The sequence below is a fragment of the Taudactylus pleione genome, unplaced genomic scaffold (assembly GCF_031769625.1).
Source record: "Taudactylus pleione unplaced genomic scaffold, aTauple2 ptg000019l, whole genome shotgun sequence".
In the NCBI taxonomy this organism is placed as follows: domain Eukaryota; kingdom Metazoa; phylum Chordata; class Amphibia; order Anura; family Myobatrachidae; genus Taudactylus; species Taudactylus pleione.
The window spans coordinates 18445947-18469689 of record NW_028284421.1 but is presented as its reverse complement, the minus strand read 5'-3'; the positions used below and the strand labels follow the sequence as shown (position 1 = coordinate 18469689).

At 39.8% G+C, this 23743-nt stretch overlaps 1 protein-coding gene across 2 annotated transcripts in view; it reads right to left on the bottom strand.

Moving 5' to 3' along the window:
- Positions 1 to 23743, bottom strand: part of CHRNA5 (cholinergic receptor nicotinic alpha 5 subunit) — a 54494-nt gene that overhangs the window by 18968 nt on the left and 11783 nt on the right. Inside the window, exon 1 of one of the 2 annotated variants that reach the window (XM_088445743.1) lies at positions 14136 to 16693. The exons of the other annotated variant lie outside the window; for it this stretch is intronic. Coding sequence (XP_088301869.1) covers positions 14136 to 14202 — 67 coding nt within the window. The 5' untranslated portion in view covers positions 14203 to 16693. Of the gene's footprint in view, positions 1 to 14135; positions 16694 to 23743 lie in introns of those variants that run through there. 2 annotated transcript variants of the gene reach the window in all.

Below are 23743 nucleotides of genomic sequence, written 5' to 3'. Positions count from 1 at the left end.
TTTGATGGTGAGATTCTATTACAATAATGCAGAATGAGGAGTCTATCCATTAATAAACTGTTAACAGAAAATCTACTGACACCACTGTTTAACAATTTAAAACACTAATAATGCTGGAGCTCTATATAGCACACATTTATTTTCACTATGAGATACAATTTGTCTATCATCATAACAGGCTGAGGTGTGCTTGGACAATATGTAAATATATTTATGACTCTCTAACACCATCTTGTGGCGGATCTCTGTTCTTACAGTCCTTCTGGCTTTCCTAAATCATATGAATACTGCACTTGCACATCTGTTCTTCTGATGGCTTCCTAGTGCTTCTATGGGGAGTGGCGGATAGGGGCTTCCAGCACACTCGACTTAACATGTGACAGATGCTCTTTTCCATGTACCCTCCTGATTGGTATAGCCCTAGTGTGACTATCCTGTATGCTACAAGTCCAGACTATTATCTCTGCTTTTGTTCTGCATATTTGTCTCTCTACAGTACTGATATCCTTTCATGAGTCGACGACAGTCGAGAATTGTCCCCCACATCACTGAAAAGTCACCCCTGGACCGAATCTAAGGCACTTTCTTCACTATTCCAGATTATCCACCATCTGTGCTTCGCCAGGCCCTTCCTTGCCGGCTCACTCTTTAACCTCAGAGACCCCATCTGGACTGGGAGAACACTCAGATACATCTGTCTAATAGGAGCAACGGGATATCCAGAGAGTCCTTCATCTTCTTAAATCCCTCCCTACCAATGCAGAACTACCTACCAAAGCGGATTTTGAATCTTTGGAGAGTTAACATCGGAGTGGTACATTCGGAGGTTGCCACGCTTAAGATGTAGCTAACACACTTGGGGTCTCGTATCACCACCCTTGAAGAACATGGTGAGGCAACTGATGATTTCCAACACACACTCGTTGATGTTTTTAAGGAGCAGGCTGAAGAGATAAAGAGTTTGCAAGACCACCTAGACGATCTGGATAATAGAGGGCGCTGCAACAACTTGAGGGTTTGGGGTATCTCGGAAGATATTCCACACCAGGGCCTACAAGACGTTCTTTAAGCTATTTAATTAACTCCTTGGACATAATCATAACAAATTAATTGTGTTCGATAGAGCCCATAGGGCATTGCATGCCAGGAGTCTTCAATCTGAATGTCCAAGGGATGTCATCTGCCGCTTGCACTACTTCGCTCAGAAGGATGAGATTCTCCATAGACTCCATGGATCTGGGGGTCTGGAATTTGATGGCCATCCGATTCAGGTGTTCCAAGACCTAATCTGACACACCCTCCAAACAAGGCATCAGCAGATTCCGCCAGAAAAAAGATTTTCTTCTTCAGTCTCGAGTAGGTCAAATCTACAAAAGTTTATACTACATGCCCGTGTGACCAGCATTGAGCTGTGAGAGTTCTGTGTGGGGGGCAACCCCGACTATCATTTCACCTGAGGTGTTTGGTATATTTCCATTAATTGCTAAATATAGAGAATCATTCTAGTCACATTGAATGTACCTAGTATCGAGTATTGTGCAACACTGATTGTAAACTGTATCACACGATTGGATGTTGTTTTTCTCCCTTTTTTTGTATGTTTTCCTGAGGTACGTACCTATCATATGAGAACAAGAACTCAGGACTAACACATTACAGGGAAGTATCATTCTGTTTTATTCGGTGATTTTCCTAAGCGCCAATACCTTCAATGAGCTTTGATATATTTTTCTAGAAAGCACTTGGGGGGTTTACAACTGCCACATTTTGTCTCTTATTACCACCCTGTTCTGCTCACAAGGGTTATGGAATGGTGTAGAATTGATGATAGGAAACAATAGGTGGTTATAGAAGCTGCCTCTCTTCCTACTCTGACCCCTGGGTTGCCCTGGCTACATACCCTACCTCGATTACACCACCTTTTGCTGGACCCTACTATCTCTTGTAGGTGGTGTTTCTGGTCCCAACCATTCCTCTCACGCAGCCCTTCCTCCTTAACTCCATTGTCTGGAAATCAGGCTTTTTCCCCAGGGCTAGTGCCCAAATCATTTCAATTATGGTGCTTACAAGGGATCTCGGCAGTAGGCCAATTGCTTGACTCCTCTGGTGTTATGAGTTTCCCCTCAACACAGGCCAAATGGGACCTACTTAATAGGGAGTTACTGTATGTAAATATCTCCAGGTTAAGCACTTTCTCCTAGGCTTGGGACCCACTAGTGCCTATGGCCGTGGGGTCACCCCATTTGTAAACATGTGCATGTCCCATTCCTATCCCTCACACCCTCTGTCCTTTATTTATAAATTACTTGTTGATCACCTCTTTTCCACTAGGTCTAAATTCATGAGGGATTGGGAGATTAATTTGCAGGGATTAGTGGGGAGGATGACTGGCTGGAAACTTTTAGTAACGCATTCTCCAGCTCATTCAATATGTTGGTGAAAGAAATGCATTACAAAGTTTTATCTCGCTGGTACAGTTGTCCTAGTTTATTTCTGTATCCATGTATCCTGGGGTGCCTACTTCATGCTGGAAATGTAATGTGGCATTGGGTACTCCTTTGCATATCTGGTGGGAATGCTCACTACTGCGTCCTTTTTGGGATAAGGTGATAGAGACTGCAGGTATTATCCTACAGGAGGACCTGCCCTCCTGCCCTAGGTGCTGGCTTCTGAACCTCCTATGAAAACCGCAGGCGCTTTTTAAGAAAACCGTACTACGACATATACTCAGTATCTCAAAAGCGGTCATCCCAGTGCATTGGAGGTCTGCTATCATCCCCACCATGAAAGAATGGTGTGTTCTGCATGACCATTACATGTCTATGGATGACCTCGTACTACCCGTACCGCATGGTCATCAAGGTTTTACAGTGATCTGGTACCCTTCGCTCCGATATATAAAGAATCTGATCATTACAAATTGCTTTGTAGGGGGCCGGGGTAGTGAAGTAGAGAGCATTCGGTGTCCTAACTTGAGGGTATCGAGCATTGTTTTGACAGGCTACAGTATTTCTTTATTTTTATTGTGCTGATACATATCCCTGTTTTCCTGGCAGTGAGGATCTTTCCTTTCTTTTTCCTTTCCTTTTACTTTTTTCCTCCTTTTCTCCCCTTATTATGATTGTGTTTCTTACTTGCTTTTCTGTACCCATTACGTGATGTTTATTTGTCAAATGTAATCCAATACTTAATGTTGTCTTTCCGACATCATGCAAAATGTATTGTGTTATGTTTTGCTGTTCTTGTACCAGCTGTGACATGTTTATTTTATTTTGATATAAATTGCGGAAAAAAAAACCCCCACATCAATAGACAATTCAGCTGCAGTAGTATAATTGGCTAATGCAACATGCCAGTGCTGGTAAAGTTATCAGTTCAAATCCCACCATTTAAATAGAAAAAACAGTAATAAACTCCAAATGGGTTTCTAATTACATGCAGTTTCTATAAAGTATCTCTGTTGCAAATACTCATAGAAAATATAAAAAAGTAATAAAATAGGTTATAACTTAGAAGCGCCAAAAATTAAATGTTAATATAGTTTTAATATTATAAAAAGTACATACATGAAAATATCACATATAAAAATATTAAGTGCATTAAAGGTGGAGCTACAAGTCCCAAAGCAGGTATGTTCTGTATGAAATGGGAACAATTTCGTTTTGCTGCAAATTCAATTAGTGGATTCCAGCTGAATAAAACTGAACTCAGGTTGGTGGTGTTTCTCTATAAATATCAGATTTTTGTTGTGCAGAATTACAGGTCCACTTATATCCAGTATAGTCTACATGACATATTCACCAGGCACCAGCCATATATAGCATATTTAAATTGCAGAATTTTTGAAGTCAGTCCTCACTGCGCCAGGCTCAACCTCCCCCTCTCTTCGTAGATAGATTTAAGTCCCTCTCCTGGTGATCTAGACAACAGTCTCTGTTAAACTGCAGTCATATGAACAAACAGCCGGGGAAACCCCTTTAAGCTCTTACCGCACTGGTTTGATATAGTTTACCAGGCTGGTCACACACCTCTGGCCACAAGCTGCAGGAGAGGGAGTGCACTTAAGTTGTTTGCAGGCAATCCGCTTCCTTCTCCTCAGCAAGCAGTGTCGGACTGGGGCATGAAGGCACCCCCGGGGAAATGCAGTGATATGGGTCCCATAATTAGGGGTGTAACCAGCCTTCAGAGGGGGTGTGGCTAACCATTAGAGAGTGAATGGTCTGGGCTGGCTCCTTTAAACATATATATATATATAGTCAATTCTGCTAGTGGATGCATGATAATGTACCAGATTAATTACAGCAATGTGTTGTAGAAAATACACCATAGTCTGTGCAGTATAATGTGACGTGTATAATTTAAGTACACAGCCTGGAACCTGATTCCTAAAGGAGGGGGTGAGCCCTCAGGCAGTGGGGCCCACCAGGGGTTTCCCCTGTACTCCTGTGGGCCAATCCGACCGTGTCAGCAAGTGTATCAAAATGCACGATAGAATAAGCCCCTGACCGGTTTATCCGCTGTGCAGTATAGCGGTTTCTTCAAAGGGAAGTAGCAGCATAAAGTGGGTGCTCCTGAAGTGTGTTTTTATTGCTCTATTGGCCAATAGCATCCACCATTTGATTAACATTACAGGTTGAGTCTCCCATATTAAAATATTCCGAAATACTAAATTATTTTGGCATGACTGAGATAATGAAACCTTTGATTTTTGATGGTTCAATGTACACAATCTTTGTCTAAGGCACAAATTACACTGTACAACAAATTAATACTTTTAATTTGTTTCCTTTCTAAAAATAGTCATACATTACTAATTTGAGGTCAAGAAAAACTAAAATGATTTCAGAATGTTTTTACTAGCTCTATTTTTTGAGCTACACTACTTGCACTATACTGTACGTACATTAGTAATATAGTCATAGTGAAAAGCTATTTTAAAATTATCTGATATTTTCTTGATAGAAAATAAATAACAGTTGTGTTAATTCAATCAATCACAAATAAGAACACAAAACGAAACAAACATACAGCATACGAAACAAACATACAGCATACGAAAGTACTATCTAATATAGTGGCCTATTCATGGGGGTGCTTTCTCTTTGCTTGTCGCTTGTACTCCTCTTCTGGGGCATCTCTTGTCACTGGCCAACAGTAGTGATTCATCTACCCTGATATCTTTGTTCCATTGCTGAAATGTCTTGGTGGAAACGCTCACTATGCTTGTCACTCAGTGCACCACAGTTATCTTGTGTGGGTAATCCCGTGAATCGCATATATTTGAGTAGGGGAGGGGACAAATAACTGATTCATTTAATGGGTCATTAGGCCCCACCCCCTCTGCGCAGAACACAGATTGCTGGCAAGATTCTCTCCATTCTGTCCACTTCACTAGGAATACCCCTACATCATCATAAATGGGCTATATCTCGGAACTCAGAGCTAACAGAGTTTTAAATGTCATATTCATTCTTTGCATGCTGAAATCAATTAGAAGTAACTATTTTCACATCGGAAACATTTTCATTGTTGTGCAGTGTTATTAAAACATATTGTATAAAATTACCTTCAGGCTGTGTGTATAAGGTGTATATGAAACAAATGAATTTCATTTCTGTACACAAACTTTGCTTGAGCAACAAAATTATTGAAAATATTGTATAAAATTACCTGCAGGCTCTGTGTATAAAACACAAATGCATTGTGTGTATATTTGGGTCCCATTCCCAAGATATTTCATTATGATATGCAAATATTCCAAAATATGGAATATTCCGTTATCCAAAATACCCCTGGTCCCAAGCATTTTGGATATGGGAGACTCATCCTGTACCTATATTCAGGTGAGTAATTAACTGATTAAGACTCAGAAAACCATTTTTAAAGGTTTGTTAGTAAAATACAATATAATAATTTGGGATATAACCTGAGCAACTAAAATTTTAAAACCGTTTTAAAATTTTCTGAGTCTTAATCAGTTAATGTGAACTGGCGGTTCTGTGTGGCATAATATGAACTGGGGGCATTACAATGGGTTTGACACATTTGTGGTGCTGGGTGTATTTACACATAGCATTTTTAATAACATTGCAAACATATAATTTTAACAATCCTTAATCTGGCCCTGTACCTTTTTGTGGAAGGACAAACAAAATTAATCACAAACAGTTCTAAACAATTGATCTGAATTAGCATTTGGCAAAACATGTCCTACTTCGCGGATTTAAAACTGCTAACATAATATATTTATTTTTTGGGGTTAAGTTCCAAATTAAAGAGCAGAGCTAGAAACTAACCACTGACTTTTTCTGTTGCAGTCAAATACAATGGCTGAAAGAGTCCATCAGCCTGCACCATACTGGAGCACGAGGTTTCACTCTGACTTAATCTGGCTGTGCATTTCATGCTGACGCACAACAAAGAAATCAAAATCTATTTAAATCCTAGAGACACGCCATCAGGTTAATGAATATGGGAACCAAAAATAGTTTGCTTTGCAGCCACTGTCAGCTCTGCTCTATTGTTGGTTGAAATGAAAGAAAAAAATTTGGATTTGAGCTTAATGTATATGAAACCCACACGTGTATATGATGCTCACCTCACTAAATTGTTATGACTGGAGCTCTTTGCACAATACATTTAGCAGAACAATTCTAATATTAGACATGCATTCCAATCATCCCTGCTGCATTTAGATCATGGTTTAGTGAACAGCACTGTAGATTTAATTAAGAACTGATGCAGTACACTGGAACTGTGTTTTAATAGACCAATTGTGAAGAATAATTGAAATAATTAGAAATCACAATGTTTCATTTGGTCAAAATCTTCAGTTAAAACAGAGCTAAGATACTGGCTTTCTAGCTGGTGTTGAACTACAAGTACAGCAAACTTTCCTTTGATATATAGACAAACAGAATTTGCCTGTGACTTAAAAAGGCAATATTGTAGGTCACTACGAGTCACTTATAGAAGTGCAAAAATGCTCCTTCTACAGTGCTAATGCCTGTTTTCACCCAAATATTACTGACTTTATGCAACACACATGGAAGAGACAGCTATTGCTAAACATTTGCAGGTTTTGTTGTAAAAAAACAAACAAACTGAAAATCACCACAATATAGAAATCCTGCTAACCTCATAAACATCACATGTCTCCCATCACCTTCTAAATTACTTAAATGTGCTTTATGGAATGCTTGCTCACCCCCACCATCATCATGGGTGATTTCAATAATGATAGCCCACAATCTCCTTGTGTCTCGAAAATAGCCCATCTTAATAGTCTCAACGTGACTCCAAAATATTCTCTCTAACCTCCAGTCAGCTCATCAGGATGGCCACTGCCTTAATCTTGTATTCACCCGACTATGCTCAGTTTCGGAACACATTCACACTAGGGATGTGCAGGCTCGGATAGGTTCGAGTTTGCACGTGGAGTTCGGATTTTTCCCTCCAAAAAAACGGAACTCAGAACGAGGCAAAACGTCATCTTACATGGACGAACATCATCATTCCTGGACAAAAGACCAGGAATGATGATGTTCGTCCATGTAAGATGACGTTTTGCCTCGTTCTGAGTTCCGTTTTTTTGGAGGGAAAAATCCGAACTCCACGTGCAAACTCGAACCTATCCGAGCCTGCACATCCCTAATTCACACTCCTTTCCCTCTCTCAGATCACAACCTTATCACCTATACTCTCTCCATTACTTCTAGCTTTAGCATCACTGAAGCCTACCAAGCCTTGTCAAACCTGAAGAAATATTAATGCTATTAATTTTCAATAACTTTCCACCACTCTGCAACAACTGTTCTCACCAATTTCTACATTCACTGCTCCTGATATTGCTGTGTCATACTTGAACCAAACTCTAGAAATAGCCCTCGATAAAGTGGCTCCAGCCACCAATCACACTCCATGTAGACTTAGATGTCAGCCGTGGCATTCTAAATTAACAAGACACCTACTACATACATGCCTACCCTACCGGTTTTCACGGGAGGCTCCCAATTTTTCGGGTAACCCCCCCACACCCCTGAAAGGGTAGGCACTTCTCCAGCATTCTGCCCACTTCCTAGTGCAGTGGGCAGAATGGGGAGCTTTTCCGCGGTGATCGCGGGTCCCCGTGTAGGGGATGGGGCTTAATGATGCGATTCTCAGTGAATCGTGTCATTTAGCCATGCCCCCTATTTAAATTTAAGCCAATTGCAGCACTTTGCCGTGAATGGGACGGGGCTTAATGCCGCAAACCATCAGGCACCACCCCCGTCACTCCCCACCTTCTTCTCCTACCAAGGCTTCTCCCGGGGAGGAGAAGCCAAAGGTAGGCAAGTATGACCTACTAAAAACTCATGTAAGGTGATAGAAATCTCATTATTTGCTCACATATAAGACTATCTAACACTCCTTTTGAAAGATTGTGGACATGTCCAAAAAAACATTTTCAATATCTCATCTCTTCTCAAACTTCCAACCCCAAGTGACTTTTTAATACATTGAAATTATTTCTTGCCCCTCCCACACCATCAGCTACTATCATTGCACAAGATCTTGCTTAGTATTTCTAGGAAAGAAGAGGAGTTATATATCTGCCCGCATACGTAGATTGGAAATGTATAAAATATCTTGATGTTACCCCTTAATAGTGTATCAAAATAGTAGTTTGGTAGGGGGTGCAGCCTAGACCACCCAAAGGGACCAAACAAAAAGAATAGAGAAAAGCGGTTGTACCTGGTTGGCGCACTAATTGAATTTAATAAAATATAACCTTTATTAGTTTGCTGATAAAAATTGATTCAAACCATATCCTTAGGTTTAAATCAAAACACAGTGATATATGTTAGTTAAAAATAACAAGTGAAAATTAATGATTGTTAGTGTTCAAACAAAAAATAATAAAGAGTGTATTTAAAAAATGTCTGTTTTGTTGTGTCTAATTATTTATCTTAATATTCACTGCCCACAAATTGATTTGCACATTCTTAGTAGTATCCCATCAATGATTTCCACACTGATAATTATGTATTTTACTATAAGTCAGTATCAGACATATAAGTCGTTCACAACTGATCCGGTGTTGTTTGATTCTTGGATGAGCTACATTGCCTATTGTCTCTAAACCCGATAATTACCTATATCATATAGGATATCTATTTACAATAATGCAAGTGTCCTATATTCAAATGATACCAAGTGAATGATTATTTATAGAATTATGATATTGCTGGTGCTTCACCTATAGGTCAATTACTCCAGGCAGCACTCTATCTCCGAAAAAGACTGATGTGTTGAAATGCATTGGTGGTTTAGAAGAGCTGCACTCACCAGCAGGAACCAGGGAAAGGACCAGGTACGACGAATGGAAAGGTGAAATCTACCCGGGTTCTATTTTACTCCCCATGCTTGTACATGTGCCTTTCTAAAAAGGCTATCTACAGGAAGTTGAGCAATAGGAGGTTGATATGGCACCATTGGAATAATACCTATATTTGAGGCATTGGAACACTAGTGACTACAGTTTGAACTGTGCATATCAGGACTTAAAGTATTTATCTTAAAAAATATTTTTCCCTGGTGGAGGAGCACTTTATTAATTTTATTTTCATATTGACTTTCTTTTGTGATTGGTGAATATCACATTATAGAGCTGCAGCTCATTGTGTAGATCGCAGGTGTTGCTAGACCTTCTACTTGAGAGACTTGCATACACCCACCTTGAACAATTCCTTCACTCAAACAATTTATTGGACCCACAACACAGACTAAGGTAGTGAATGATTTGATCACTGCTAAGTCTAAAGGCCATTACTACCTTCTCATTCTTCTGGATCTCTCTGCTGCATTTGACACCGCTGACCACTCTTTTTCATACAAACACGACAATCCTTAGATCAGGTCACAGGCCTATACTGGTTCTCATTCTACAGTACTTTTCAAATTGCTGTTTCAGTGTTAATTTCTCTGAATTCACCTCCTCTTAGCTATAACTTGGATCACTGTAAGGTTCAGTCCTAGGTCCTCTGCTTTTCTCAATCTATACCACCTCTCTTGGCAAACTTATCAGCTCTTTCAGATTTCAATATCTTCTGTATGTAGATGATAGTCAAATCTACCCATCCTCTCCAGATTTGTCACTATCTGTATTGGTCCGCGTTACTTAATGTCTTTCTGCCATTTCATCTTGGGTGTCATCTCGCCACGTCAAACTTAAAATTTCCAAAACAAAATTATACTTTCACAGGCCAATAGAAGTTACCAACCTGAAATCTCTATCACTGTTGCTAACTCGACAATCAACCCCACCCATAAGGATGAACTACCTCCGAGCATTCCCTAAAAGCTCACCTCTTCAGGCAAGCGTATCATATTCCTGAACCACCCACATATTCTCCATAAGATATCCTACCCAGTTACTGTACATCCCCTCTATATAATCAACATATAACTTTACATATTTTATCTTCACATCTTGCTAACCCTAGGCCAACATTACTGTGTGACTGGATCATACAGCCCACCAAGAACCTCTGCAATCTGGCTGGACCAATATGGAACATGTAGCACTTATCCTTGTATCAATGCCTATTAACCTAAGGATTGTAAGCTTACAGACCTCTATGTCTGTCTGTTATTACCCAATCTTGTATTATGGTGTTTTGTTCCCAAATGTAAAGTGCAGCAGAATATGCTGGTTATATACTGTATAAGTAACTGCTAACAATAATAATAAGCTAATAAAAGCTGGGCCAATTATGGAGTTCTTGCTGAAAGCAGACTCATTCATTAATGCACCTAGTTATGCAACCACATGCAAGAAAAGTTTTCGTTGTGCAGGACATGATTATTTAATGGAGATTCTAGTATTGGAGAGGCCATATCTGGGGGAGGTTACCTGTTTGGCAGGGGGTGAGTGGTGCAGAGCATTTCTTCAGACTGCCAATGTACTTTCACTAATTCAAAGGCTACAAATATGTTTTTACAGGTCATTGAGGTGGTGGAAACCTTGATCTACATGGGATGCATTTTGCACACTTTATAAGGCATATTTCTTCCAATGTAATAATATTCAAACACAGATAAGTGACTAATTTTATACAGATAGTCCTAATTTCCTCTCTCTGCTTAATAATGTAGTACATAAATTAGGCTAATCTGAGAAGTAATGTGAACAGTTTGTACCTGACAGCTTCTGTCTCTGTATACAGGTCTTGTACAGACCTCCTAGGTATTACATCTTAGTACAGTACCAGATGTGCCTACAATATGTGCATGTCAGCATCTTAAAACTGCTGAATACATGGGTTTACAAAGGCTGCAGACCTGATCAAGTGCTGGATGGAGAAGAAAATCATTGATGGGTTTTCAGTGATGATGATTCCATTTATGGCAAGTAACCAATGGCATCCCCTTCAATGTGTAACCCTACCTACCACATCCCAATCTGACCTCCCCTCAACATACTCTCCCACACCTCCCCAAATGCCTTCACACACTTCCCTACTGGACTTTACAGCTAGAGCTTGTAGACTCTACAGTGCTCCTCTTCTTCTCCTCTAGTTGGGTGCTTCCAGTAGTAGTATTCTCTGTAGTGTGTAGAACATAAAATTGGAGCTCAATCTGCCCATGCCTGGGTTAGAAGCTGGGGACCACAAATAAAAGTTCAAATAGCCACATACAGCTGGTTCTAGACATTGGTATTCTGATTGAAAGTTGTGCTGGTGAAGTTAGAACGGGGGGCATATCTAAGTAATGATGGGCATAATGAGTGGGAATGGAGTAAAACTAATTTGTGGTTGGCCTATAGAAATAGATTATCAGCTCCTAGCAACAAGACTAAAAAGGTTATAGGAAGTAAGGCCAAGAGGAACAACAAAGACTAGATAGGGCAGGAAACCAGAATTGTTGGAAAACAAACATCATTTTGGGCTGGTGAGCCCCTGCCTCACCAGAGGTACTGATACTCTTCCTTTAGGTAGTTGTGTCCAGGATTGGACTGGCAGTTTGGACAATCAGACAGGCATCCTACCTGCAAGCCCAGTATTCATTGCAACCCCTGTTACCACAATAGTTCCACCAATGAATCAAACTCAGCTACTTAGTACAGTTAGAAATAAGCCAGCTCCAATGTTTCCCTTGTACCTTAGACACCATAAGGACTTGCAATATTCTACTGGGAAGTAAACACATTTCACATAGCTTTGGAGGAGCAAAATGCAAAGTGCAGCTATGCTTCATCATGCATCTTCCTGCAGACTCAAGTTAGCATAAAGACTCCATAAGCTAGGACCTAGGATGGCATGCTGCCCATGTGTTTAGACACACATGCCAAGCAACATAATATATATATACACCCATTATTAATGTAACTACTGGTATAAAGCTTTTTTTAATAACATATAATGGAGGTTGAGGCTATGGGCCCCATTAACAGCTAAAGTATCCTAGTAGGGCAAAAAAGTTAAAGTTGTCAATGAACAACTGAACATCCATTTGTGTTGCCATTTGTTTCCACATAGACCTGTAAATCCTGTTTAAAATATGTTTTTAGTGCATTTATGCCTCGGATGGATTTACTAGGTTCAGAAAGAAGGGCACAGTTGGCGTATGGGCATTATGTACAGTCAAAGAAATAGGGTAACATTCAGTGACCAACTAAAAATTAGTTTACATACAACTCTGCATTTCTGTTAATGTTCTGTTGTACTGAGGTGAATCGACCACACTGTATCATAGCTGAAAACAATCATCTTAACACAAGGATTAGCTAGTACACATTAATGTTACATATGACTGTGGGATGACCCTCATATACTGCATAGACTCAACAGAGCTGTTCTTTGTAAAGTAGTACAATTCACATAAGACTGCAATAAATTATTGTTCAGGAAGAACTTTTATCTTTGAAAAAAATAGGCATATATACCAAAATAGTTTATTCATTAAATAATTTACAATACAGTGCCACATCTGTGCTAAAATAAAAAAAGTTGCTTCCAAAATTTCTTGTTGTCGATGACTTTGCTTACAATGAGAATATGTTTAATTATAGGCTGCAACAAATTACATTTGCTGCCTTTTTTAATTATATACAATATATAAAGGCGAGACATGTACAAAATAAAAACTGGGAACACGTCCTATTTTTTATGTTGTAGTTACATTCATTTGACAATGCAAACATCAATACAAAGTAATTGGATTGACAAATCAATATTAATAAATAGCACAATGCATTGCCGTTGTTTTCTAAAGCCGCCATTTATCCTGGTAACTTAAAGCATTATTTTGCCTGCAGAGCAGAAGTTATTTATGCCTCTGCAGTGGGCAAGTGACTACGTAGGCAGGAGTCATTATGCCAAAAATGAAATTGGTGCATTTATCGTACTGCTAGGTAAAAAAACCCAAATAATCCTGAAATAAATAGCAATGTGCACAATGACTATTTTCCAAAATATAACACAATGGTTTAAATTGCACATGGTGTCATTAAACAGTTTATGTCCAAACATGTTTTTGTACAATCTGATTAATTTATAAACATTAAAAGTCATTAAATGAAAAAAAAAAAAAAAGAAGAACTGGTAAAATTAACGGCAACTTTGTTTCAAGTGTATATAATAATAACAACAATTAAAATACAATTAAACATGTAATTGCAAAAAATATTTAAAGTAAAATTGTAATGTAGTATATACATAGTATTAGTTTTAAAACACAATACACTCTTTTTGTATGATCATCCTTATATAGCACCAACATATTACAAACACTTGTTATATTAGTACAACTTTATAATTAACTATACAATTTATAATATAACCACTAGTAACATTCCTTTAGGGAAATTCTGAACTTAAACAGAAATAAACTTGTTTAGTTATGTATATTTTCTTGTATAAATAAACAAATATATAAATTCACAGAAGCAATGGAAAGCCAACAGCAAAATTACCAGTACATCACACTACTTAATATAAGATCAGTTCTGTTTCACTGCACATCCATGTAGGAACTATATAAGACAATGTTTCTAGCAAGTAATCCATGTACTGTAAGTGTGTTACTTTATATGTTTACACCATGCAAAATAATTAACCACAATGATCACAACAGAATGTCTAAAATTCACTTACCAAAAGCTTTTTTCATCTCACAAAAACTGAAGAATAGCCAAATAAGACACAGTCCACACCCAACCATCTTCAGACATCAAAAATCATTTTGTATAACAGAAGAATAGATATGACGGCAATATTCCCCTTTTTTCTATGTACAGAAGCTTCTAAAACACACCTACTGTTTGCATTTGAGACCTCTGTTCTAACCTGCACTCAGCATTGTGAGGTGAAAGAATATACAGAGTGCAAAGATGCTATAACAGATTACAATGCTGAATAATTCTCCCTACCATGCATGAGCTAGTGAAACCACCTTGTGCCTGCCTTCTGCTAAATTCATTATGTGCCAATAAATGCAGGAGGATGAAGGGGGATGGGACTAGATGCTCCTAGCTTGCGCTATGGTAGCTCGGGAGGCACAGTCTTTTTCTCTCAAGCTTTAAATCTTTGTGGAGGCAGAGAACAGAGGATAGGACTGCATACATTACAAGGCTGGCATGCAATAAATGTCAAGGCTAGGGGGTGGAACTTGGTTTTGCAACCCAGCACATTAATACTGCATAGAAGGTGTACTTCAGTTCTTTTAATTCGCTGTCATCTTGCTTCGTTGTCTGATATTACCAAGGGGCCTATTCATCAATGTGGTTTTTCATAACATTATGGCTTTGTAGTAATTTGTAATGTCATTTGATGTATCAACGCTATGTACTAAAAGGCTAATGTAGGAAATTTCACAGAAATCTGCAAAAGGCTAAACTATCAGTGCAGATATAAGTCCCAATTATTATCCAAGAGACTATGATCTGACCCATATATGATTATGTACCAAAGATAACATACACCAATTTATGCCTATTGAGTCATTTCCGCAGCAGGCTCCGTACACTGACACTGTGCACATGTGCAGTGTCAGGTGAAAGACTCCTTGAATGAGTATGCTGGGAATGTAACTCGCAGGGACAGCAGTTATCGCTTCGCTGTCACTGCTAGCAAACTTTAGTACATAACACAGATATTTTCATTCAGTGACTTAATGTAATCTCGGCAGTGCCTCAATTACTAATACATAGAGCCTGATTCAGATGTAGACGCATAACACACAGCAGCTGCGTCTTTGGATGCAGCTGCTGTGTGTAAATATTCTAATGCTGCAGGAGGCTTCTGAAGGAAATAGACAACCTCCTAACAGCATTGCAGATCCAAAGATGCAGCATTGGATCACCATCGCGACCATCTGTTGTGTTGGTTGCAGGTATAGTCCATTGAGAAATTCCAAGGCTACTCAGAATGGCCATCTTACCTGCATTACTGAGGCCAGGAAATCTGTGTTTCCTAATTAAAAACACTGCAGAGTATGCTGGTGCTATACAAATAAATATTAACAATAATAGTAATAGCTAAATCTTAACGTGTCTTTACTAATAGGTGACAAGATCTATCTTTGGTTGAAATTATATATAAACTCCGTTTCCTTTGTTTTACTTTGCTTATAGAGTTAGCAGCGTTCAGTTGTGGTGTTTGCTCATGCAGCGTTCATGGAGGGGAGGGCGATTTATTTAGCTTCATTTGAAGTGATAATGATTACTTATATAATTGTTCATTTAGGGTCACTGTTAGATGGTTTGTTCTTTTCACTTTTTCAAAACATTTATTTTGTTCTGCAGGATATAAAACCCAATGTGTATTCAGGGCAATAGTGTTTAATGTTATGTTTACATTCTGCCAGCAATGCTGAACTCTGACAGAATAGAAATGTAAAAGACACACAGCTGGGATTAAGCAGTTGTCTGACAGCCACTGGCAGTCTTTTTCTGTATATTGACCCTTTGTTTGCCATTGTGTGTATGCTCCTGATGAAAATCTACACGACTGAAATTGTACATTGGGCTTTCACTTATGCTGTACATTTTCAAATAAATGTAACTACTTTTTAACTATTTTTTTCATGAGAATTGATCCCTGCTGTTTATCAGACAGGTGAATTATATAATTTTTATATATGATTACACATGATTTTTTTTTGTATTGAGTGTCGTCTTTTACATACATATATATTTATAATTATATATAGTCCAATATGGCGGAACTCACAGCAATAGATAAAATATAACAATGGTGTGCATGCACACATAGTGAAGAACTGCACTCCAAGGGGCCTATGTATCAAAGCTTGAGGACAGATAAAATTGTGAGAGACAACATATTAACCAATCAGCTACTGTCATTTTTCAAACACAGCCGATAAAATGTAAGCTAGAAGCCGATTGGTTGGTGATTTATATCTCACAATTTTATCTCTCATCAAGCTTTGATACATAGGCCCTCTAGTCAGAATAACTGCATAAACTTTACCAGTTTGTTTGCACATAGAAGCAATATTTCGGATCTCAAGTAGACACTTTAACAGTTACACAGCTTGAAAAAGGGTCCACTTCCCGTGCATAAACGGTTACAGATTATGCTATTTGGGCTTGGAGTCCTGTTCTTCTCCGTATAAATATCAAATTCATGTTCAGGCACCCAACTATTTAATTTTCATTAATATATAATATATATATATATATAAAAATCAATCCAACAGGACGGCACTCAATAGACTTCCAGCAATAAAAAGGTCCTTTCATTTGCCAAAGGACCTTTTTACTATTGAGTGCCGTCCTGTTGGATTGCTATGAGGAGTTTGGTTACTCTGGAATGGCACCTTAGCAAGTTATATCTTCCCTGTTTGTGAGTGCCAGGTTATGGGTGTGTGGGTGTATATATATATATATATATATATATATATATATATATATATATATATATACATACATATACACACACATACACATATACATACACACACACAATTTTTTATTTTTGTTTTATTTTGTCAGTTAAGGGAACTGAAAGACGAAACCTTTTCATATATTCATGGAGTACTTGTAATATTTAATTTAGTTAAGGCAAGTTATTATATTATATTGAATATTAGGTTTGTCATTTAAAAATGATTTAATTCCGACAATTAAATACTTAGCCTTGTGTGTCTTATTCAACTGTCCTTTAACTCCTTCCACATCTTAATTTAGGGGATATGGATCAAGCCTTCGTAAGAGATGGTGGAGTAGTTGCTCAAAACAACCAATCAGCTTCTAAAGCTCGGTACATACTATACAACTGTGTGACCCAGGAATGCAATGTAATTATGCAGTACATTGCATCACCGTTCACACTACGCCATACGACAGCACAGCGTCGTCTGTAGAATCGCCCCATCTGATGTCCAGTACAGGAGATGGGACAATTTAATGAATGACAGCCGGGAACAATGCAATGGGCACATGTACTATACAATGTTTACAATATATTGTTCGGATCCGCATGTACCCAGCTTAACTGTCACTTCAAAATGGTGATAGATACAGTGGTGCTTCAAAGTTTGTGAACCCTTCGAATTTTCTATATTTCTGCTGAAATTTGGCCTAAAACTACCTCTGATTTTCACACTAGTCCTAAAAGTAGATAAAGAGATCCAATTCAAACAAATAAGACAAATAAATTAGACATGCTAATTTTTTTTTGAGGAAAATGATCCAATATCACATATCTGTGAGTGGCAAAAGTATGTGAACCTTTAGGCTTAATAGATATTTTGAAGGTTAAATTAGAGTCAGGTATTTTTAATCTATAGGATGACAATCTGGTGTGAGTGGACAACCTGTCTTTTTAAAAGAACAGGGATCTATCAAAGTCTGATGTTCACAACACTTTTGTGGAAGTGTATCATGCCATGAACAAAGGAGATTTTGGAGGACCTCAGAAGAAGAGTTGTTGATGCTCATTAGGCCAAAAAAAGGTTACAAAACCATTTCTAAAGAGTTTGGACTCAAGCAATCAACAGTCAGACAGATTGTGTACAAATGGAGGAAATTCCAGACCATTATTATCCTCCCCAGGAGTGGTTGACCAGCAAGGATCAAGGAGTCTCATAGTTCACAAGGTCAAAAAGAAACCCAAGGTAACCTCTAAGCAACTGAAGGCCTTTCTCACATTAGCTAATTTTAATGTTCAGGAGTCCACCATCAGAAGGACACTGAACAACAATGGTGTGCATGGCAGGATTGCAAGGAAAAAGCCACTACTCTCCAAAAAGAATATTGCTGCCCATCTGCAGTTTGCTAAAGATCACCTGGACAAGCCAGAAAACTATTGGAACAATATTTTGTGGACAGACGAGTCCAAAATAGAGCTTTTTGGTTTAAATGAGAAGAGTTATGTTTGGAGAAAGGAGAACACTGAATTCCAGCATAAAAACCTCATACCATCTGTGAAACACGGTGGTGGCGGTATCGTGGTTTGGGCCCTTTTTGCTGCATTTGGCCCCGGACTACTTGCCATCATTGTTGGGGCAATGAATTCTGAATTATACCAGAATATAACGACCCAAAGCACACAAGTCATTAAAGAAGAATAAAGTTAAAGTTTTGGAATGGCCAAGTCAAAGTCCTGACTTTAATCCAAATCAAAATGTTGTGGAAGGACCTGAAGTGAGCAGTTCATGGGAGGAAACCCACCAACATAACAGAGTTGAAACTGTTTTGTACGGAGGAATGGGGTAAAATTCCTCAAAATTGTCTAATTTTTTTGATTTGGTTCTCTTTATCCGATTTTAGGACGTGTGGAAATCTGAGGTAGTTTTAGGCCAAATTTCAGCAGAAATACAGAAAATTCTGAAGGGTTCACAAACTTTGAAGCACCACTGTATATGACAGATGATTATTGGTAGCTTTGGGCTACTACTCCACTTTATCTCCCAATTCCGAGGCTTGATACACCTTCCCCTTTTTCTTGCTACACCCTTTCTATGACATTGTCACCATTCTCCCAGTTCAGACCTGGGCCAGTACCATACAGTAAGTAACCATTGCTATTGCTGCTCCCATAGCAAGCCAATATAAATCATTTCTGTGAATATCTTTAAATATAAAACACACTCCACATAATACTTTCACTACCATTTACAAAGAATGATTATAGGAAATGTATGTAACATAACAATGTACAAAATAATAACAAAGTAACAGCCTCCACAGGACGTCTGGGGTTAGAACAAGAACATTTGGATTCACTTTACTGGCCACAATCACTGATTAGGTGTAGTTGATGTGTAGTGGAAAATTGCTTCTCGCTGACTGGCTGTCAATCAGATAGCCAGCTGCCTACATTTATACCTTGTGCAGCACTTTCCATACTAACTACCAGAGACAGTCTCTGTGGTTTACTTCACATTATTATGTAAAAGTGGTAGGTGGAAGAGAAATTTATAAGGGGTCAAACTGCCTACATTTAAATGCAAACTGACTGGAGATAGGGACTTATATATGGTCCCAGTATCAGGCTCACTCCTTCCTTGGGGGGTTTATTTAATAAGCAGCAGTTTGCAAAAGCCACTGCTTTGCGTGTTTATGCCCCAAATGTAAAATAATAATGACTTGAATTCATAAACACTGCATGCTTCACCCCTAATTCATTGATAGTTCCCTTCTTCGAGCTACTACTAAGTAACCCCCTAGAATAAAATGAGACACAGCGATAAAACAATAACTGCGATGGATGAGCTACTTATATGCCACTACTGATTTGATTATGAAATTAAACTTAGTTGCACAAAATAAATTGAATGACCTTCAATTGAGCTTGTCTGCGGCAGTGGAGAACATCCAATATGCTGTGAGATTCTCTCTCTGTGCTGTAAGCAGGCTTTCAGTGACCAGTACCAGCCTCAAACCCTTAACATCAGTTTCTGAGAATAAAAATCAATTATATATGACAGTGGTGAAGGTGAAACAAATATTCTCTAAAAGAGGTTACCTTTCAAAACCTATGAATTTATATAAACAAGAAGAAAACAGAAAATGACTGGGGGGCATCAGGCTATTGCCATAAAGTCGAAATATAATGCTACATTATGAATATCATAATTTGAATGTCATACATTTGCAAGATGCACTAAACATGTAATGTTGCAGAAATTCATAAAGTACATAATATAGCAATATGGAGAGTAGTGCAACATATATAACAGGACTCAACTGTTGTGTCCAGGGACGGATTGGGGTCCCTGAAAAGTGTCCTGGAAATATTTCTGGAAGTGGCCTCACATGGGCGTCACCAAATCAACTGTAGGCAGAGCCAAAACAAAAGTAGGCAGGATTAGTACATCACTATGACTAGAGGCATCTATGGTGGGCAAGGCTAGAGCAGTGATTAAATAATCAACATTAACCTTTCATCTGGTGTTTATTGATGGGGCTGTAAGATGTGGGTGGAGCCTGTGTGGGTTTGACATGGGCTGGTCTCTATGTGGATTGTGTGCAAGCAGGATTACATTGCACAGTTTCATTTAATCTTTACTTTGGGGTATTAATCAGATTTTCATGTAAATTTATGTGGAAATGATGATGGTTTTGCAAGGTCATTAAAAAGGCTGCGGCTCATAGGGGCACTGTATACGATCATGCAGGACATGTTCTGAACAGATGCCCCACCATCGGAGATGTACGCAAACCATTGGATTTGTGTACATCTCTGAATCAGGCCCAATATTAATCAGCAATTCATCAGGCAGGTCATAAGTCAGCAACAATAACAAAAGCGCATAAAATCTGCAGAGTCTGCGAATGCGACAGAGATTTCATTACATTTACTAATGTTTCAGACTATTTAATTAATATACATTTTGGTTCTAGTTGTCACTGTTGTTACCATCATTTCAAAGCAGCATTTTTATATACAAGAAGTCCTGATTGAAACTGTGATAGGCAGAGGGGAAACATATTTGACCTGGTGGACTCCCAGGGCCGGAGGTACCATTAGGCAACTGCCTAGGGGCGCCAGCACCTGGGAGGGTTCAGTAGAGTCTGCCAAGAAAAAAAAAATTATGTATGTCTCCAAAAGAGACATTCTCCTACTACATGACACTGGCAAAGGGCTCAGGTTTTACAGTGAGCTGTGCCGACTCATCTTATCCTTCCTTCTTCCTCCCATGGCGACTGGCGAGTTGGACTGGCCCCTCAAATTCATGGTGGATGATAGCCCGACAGCTTCAGAGATGGAAAAGCAACAAGGGCGGTCTATGCCAGACTTCACTGACCTGGATTCTTGCTTTCACATTATACACAGTGCACTGCTGGCAATTCCTCTGCAGTTAAGGCAGTTGTACAGGTAAGCATAATGGGTATTGTGGGGCACACTGGTGGCCAGGGTGTGGTAACTGAGGGAAGAAAAAGTGTGTAAAGGGGCATGTAAGGGGAAAACCTTGCAGGTACAAGGAGTTGCTAGTAACAAATCGAGGATAAATAATCACACCAACTTATAATACATCTAATATGTAAAAAATACATATTTAATAAAAGGAGGTGTGGTAAGCTGAAGCCTTGCCTAGGGCGCCGACACCCCTTGCACCAGCCCTGTGGGCCCCTGACCCTCAAGCAAGGCACCCTCAAAGCAAAAGCCACTGGGCAGCTTCCAAGGGAAACCCAGTGATAACTCCCCAACGGGTGTGTCCCCGATAGCACTGCTATACACAGATGAAGGGGCTGCAGCACTTACCATGACAATGTGAAATTGAAAAACTGAAACTGTACCCATAGAAGACACCTCCAATTTGCAAACAATAAGCTTCATGGATATATCAGCACAAATGCCAGCCAGAAAACAATGCAAGCTGTAATGTACAGAGGCACTGCAGAGCGGGAGGAAACAACAGCATGTTCGCTAACATGAGGGCCACAATACTTAACAAAACCCTAGTGAAATGCGACATTACACAATAAAAACAAATAGGTTTCCCCCACCCTCCATCTGAACACACCCACCCAACCCATAGACCCCAACACACTACATGCATCTGCTTTCTACCACATTGACTGGAGGAGCTGTCTTGTGAGAGAAGCACAGTAACAGAAATCCCCCGAGCCGCAGGCTGCTGAAGGGCTGCCAGGGCAGTGCCTGACTCCTGTCATAAGAATGGTGAGTGATGTGCTACTGGGCAGGGCCAGCTCCATGTCAAGCAGCACCCTGTGTAAGAATTTTGGGAGCGCCCCCCACCCAGTCACTTAGCACCCTGTGTGTGTGCTCATGAGTGTATATATTATATAAACATATATAATATATAAAAACGTTGTAGGCCCGGCACTCCTGCACTAGTTGAATTTGTAGTGCGTCCGATGCCCTCCAAATGACCTCTTCAGCCAAGAGGAATTAACATACAAGGAACAGGCGGCACTTGTGACGACTTGTCAAATAAAGTACAGCACAGCCGCTCGTATCTAGCAGGTGTAAATGGATAAATGGCACCATATCTTTCGCCACTATCTGTATTATATGAGAGGAGGGCACCGTAACAGCAGCAGCTGCAGAAACTACTGTATAAAGTTACAGGCAGCAGGGAGGAGAGGAGAAGAGAGCTGCAGGGGCAATAGGGAATTCGGAATGCAGGGGGAGGGGGGCTTCTGGCTGCAGTCGAAGGTGGATTTCTGTCTCCAGGGAAAAGGGGGGGAATTCAGGCTGCACTGCAGCTCAAGGTGGGTTTATGTCTGCATGGCGAAGGAGGGGGGAGGAGCAGAGAAGGGAGCCTTCTAGCTACAGGGGGGGGGGGGGGTGTCAGTCTGCAGGGGAAAGGGAGGATTATTTTGTGCTGCATTGCAAGGGAGGAGGGCTTCTAGCTGCAGGGTTAAGGTGGAGTTCAGTGAGCAGAGGGAAGGAGATAAAGGGATTCGGGCTGCAGTGCAGAGTCCTGGAAGCAAGTCTCATTTGATGTTGATGCAGCATCCCACGAGACCTATACTGTAGCTCCGCGGCAGTCGAATGACTGTTTCAGCCAGTGAGAGGACAGACCAGAGGCAGGGAAATACTGCCAATTTGTTGTACTGCCCTCCATGTGGTAATCTCTGCTCTGCACAGCAACCCTGTGCCCCCATAAGGTGGCGCCCCCTTTCATCCGCTTGAGCGGCCCTCTAGCCGGTCCTGCTACTGGGGGCGAGGCCACATGCGGTACTCGGCCCCGCAGTCCTGACGGCCTCCCGGGAGACTTCCCGGTGACTAACTGCCAATCCGCCCCTGGTTATATCACTATGTTACACATAACACAGCAATAATTTTCCTTTCAACGTATGTTGGCAACATCATGATATTCAAGCTTCATGGAATGTACAATAAAATATAATTTAGGTCAATGTAACAGGGACCAATATACGTAGTAATCCTCAGTATGCATGCCCTATCAAATGCCTTATACTTGTTCTTATGAATTTCTAACACATTTGGCTGTCTTCTGCAATATTCAGATGGGAGGGTTCTTGGGCAGCTCTTCGGATTGCAGGGTACTGTTCAAGGGAGACAAATACCAGTGCCAACAGAGTAGTGGCAGTGCTGCTGCCTGGAGCTTGTGCCTGGGGCGTAGGCACCACTCCACTTGGAGCTTGAACTTCCCACAATGAGAGTAGCCATGTGCCATTGCAGTGCCAGTTGCTTTCATTAAGGAATGAAGAAAGGGTTCAGCAATTGTATTTTGTGACCTTTGGCATGCATCGTCATTTCTCATTCTAGAGTTTACACTCTAAGCAGTGTTCTATTTCATG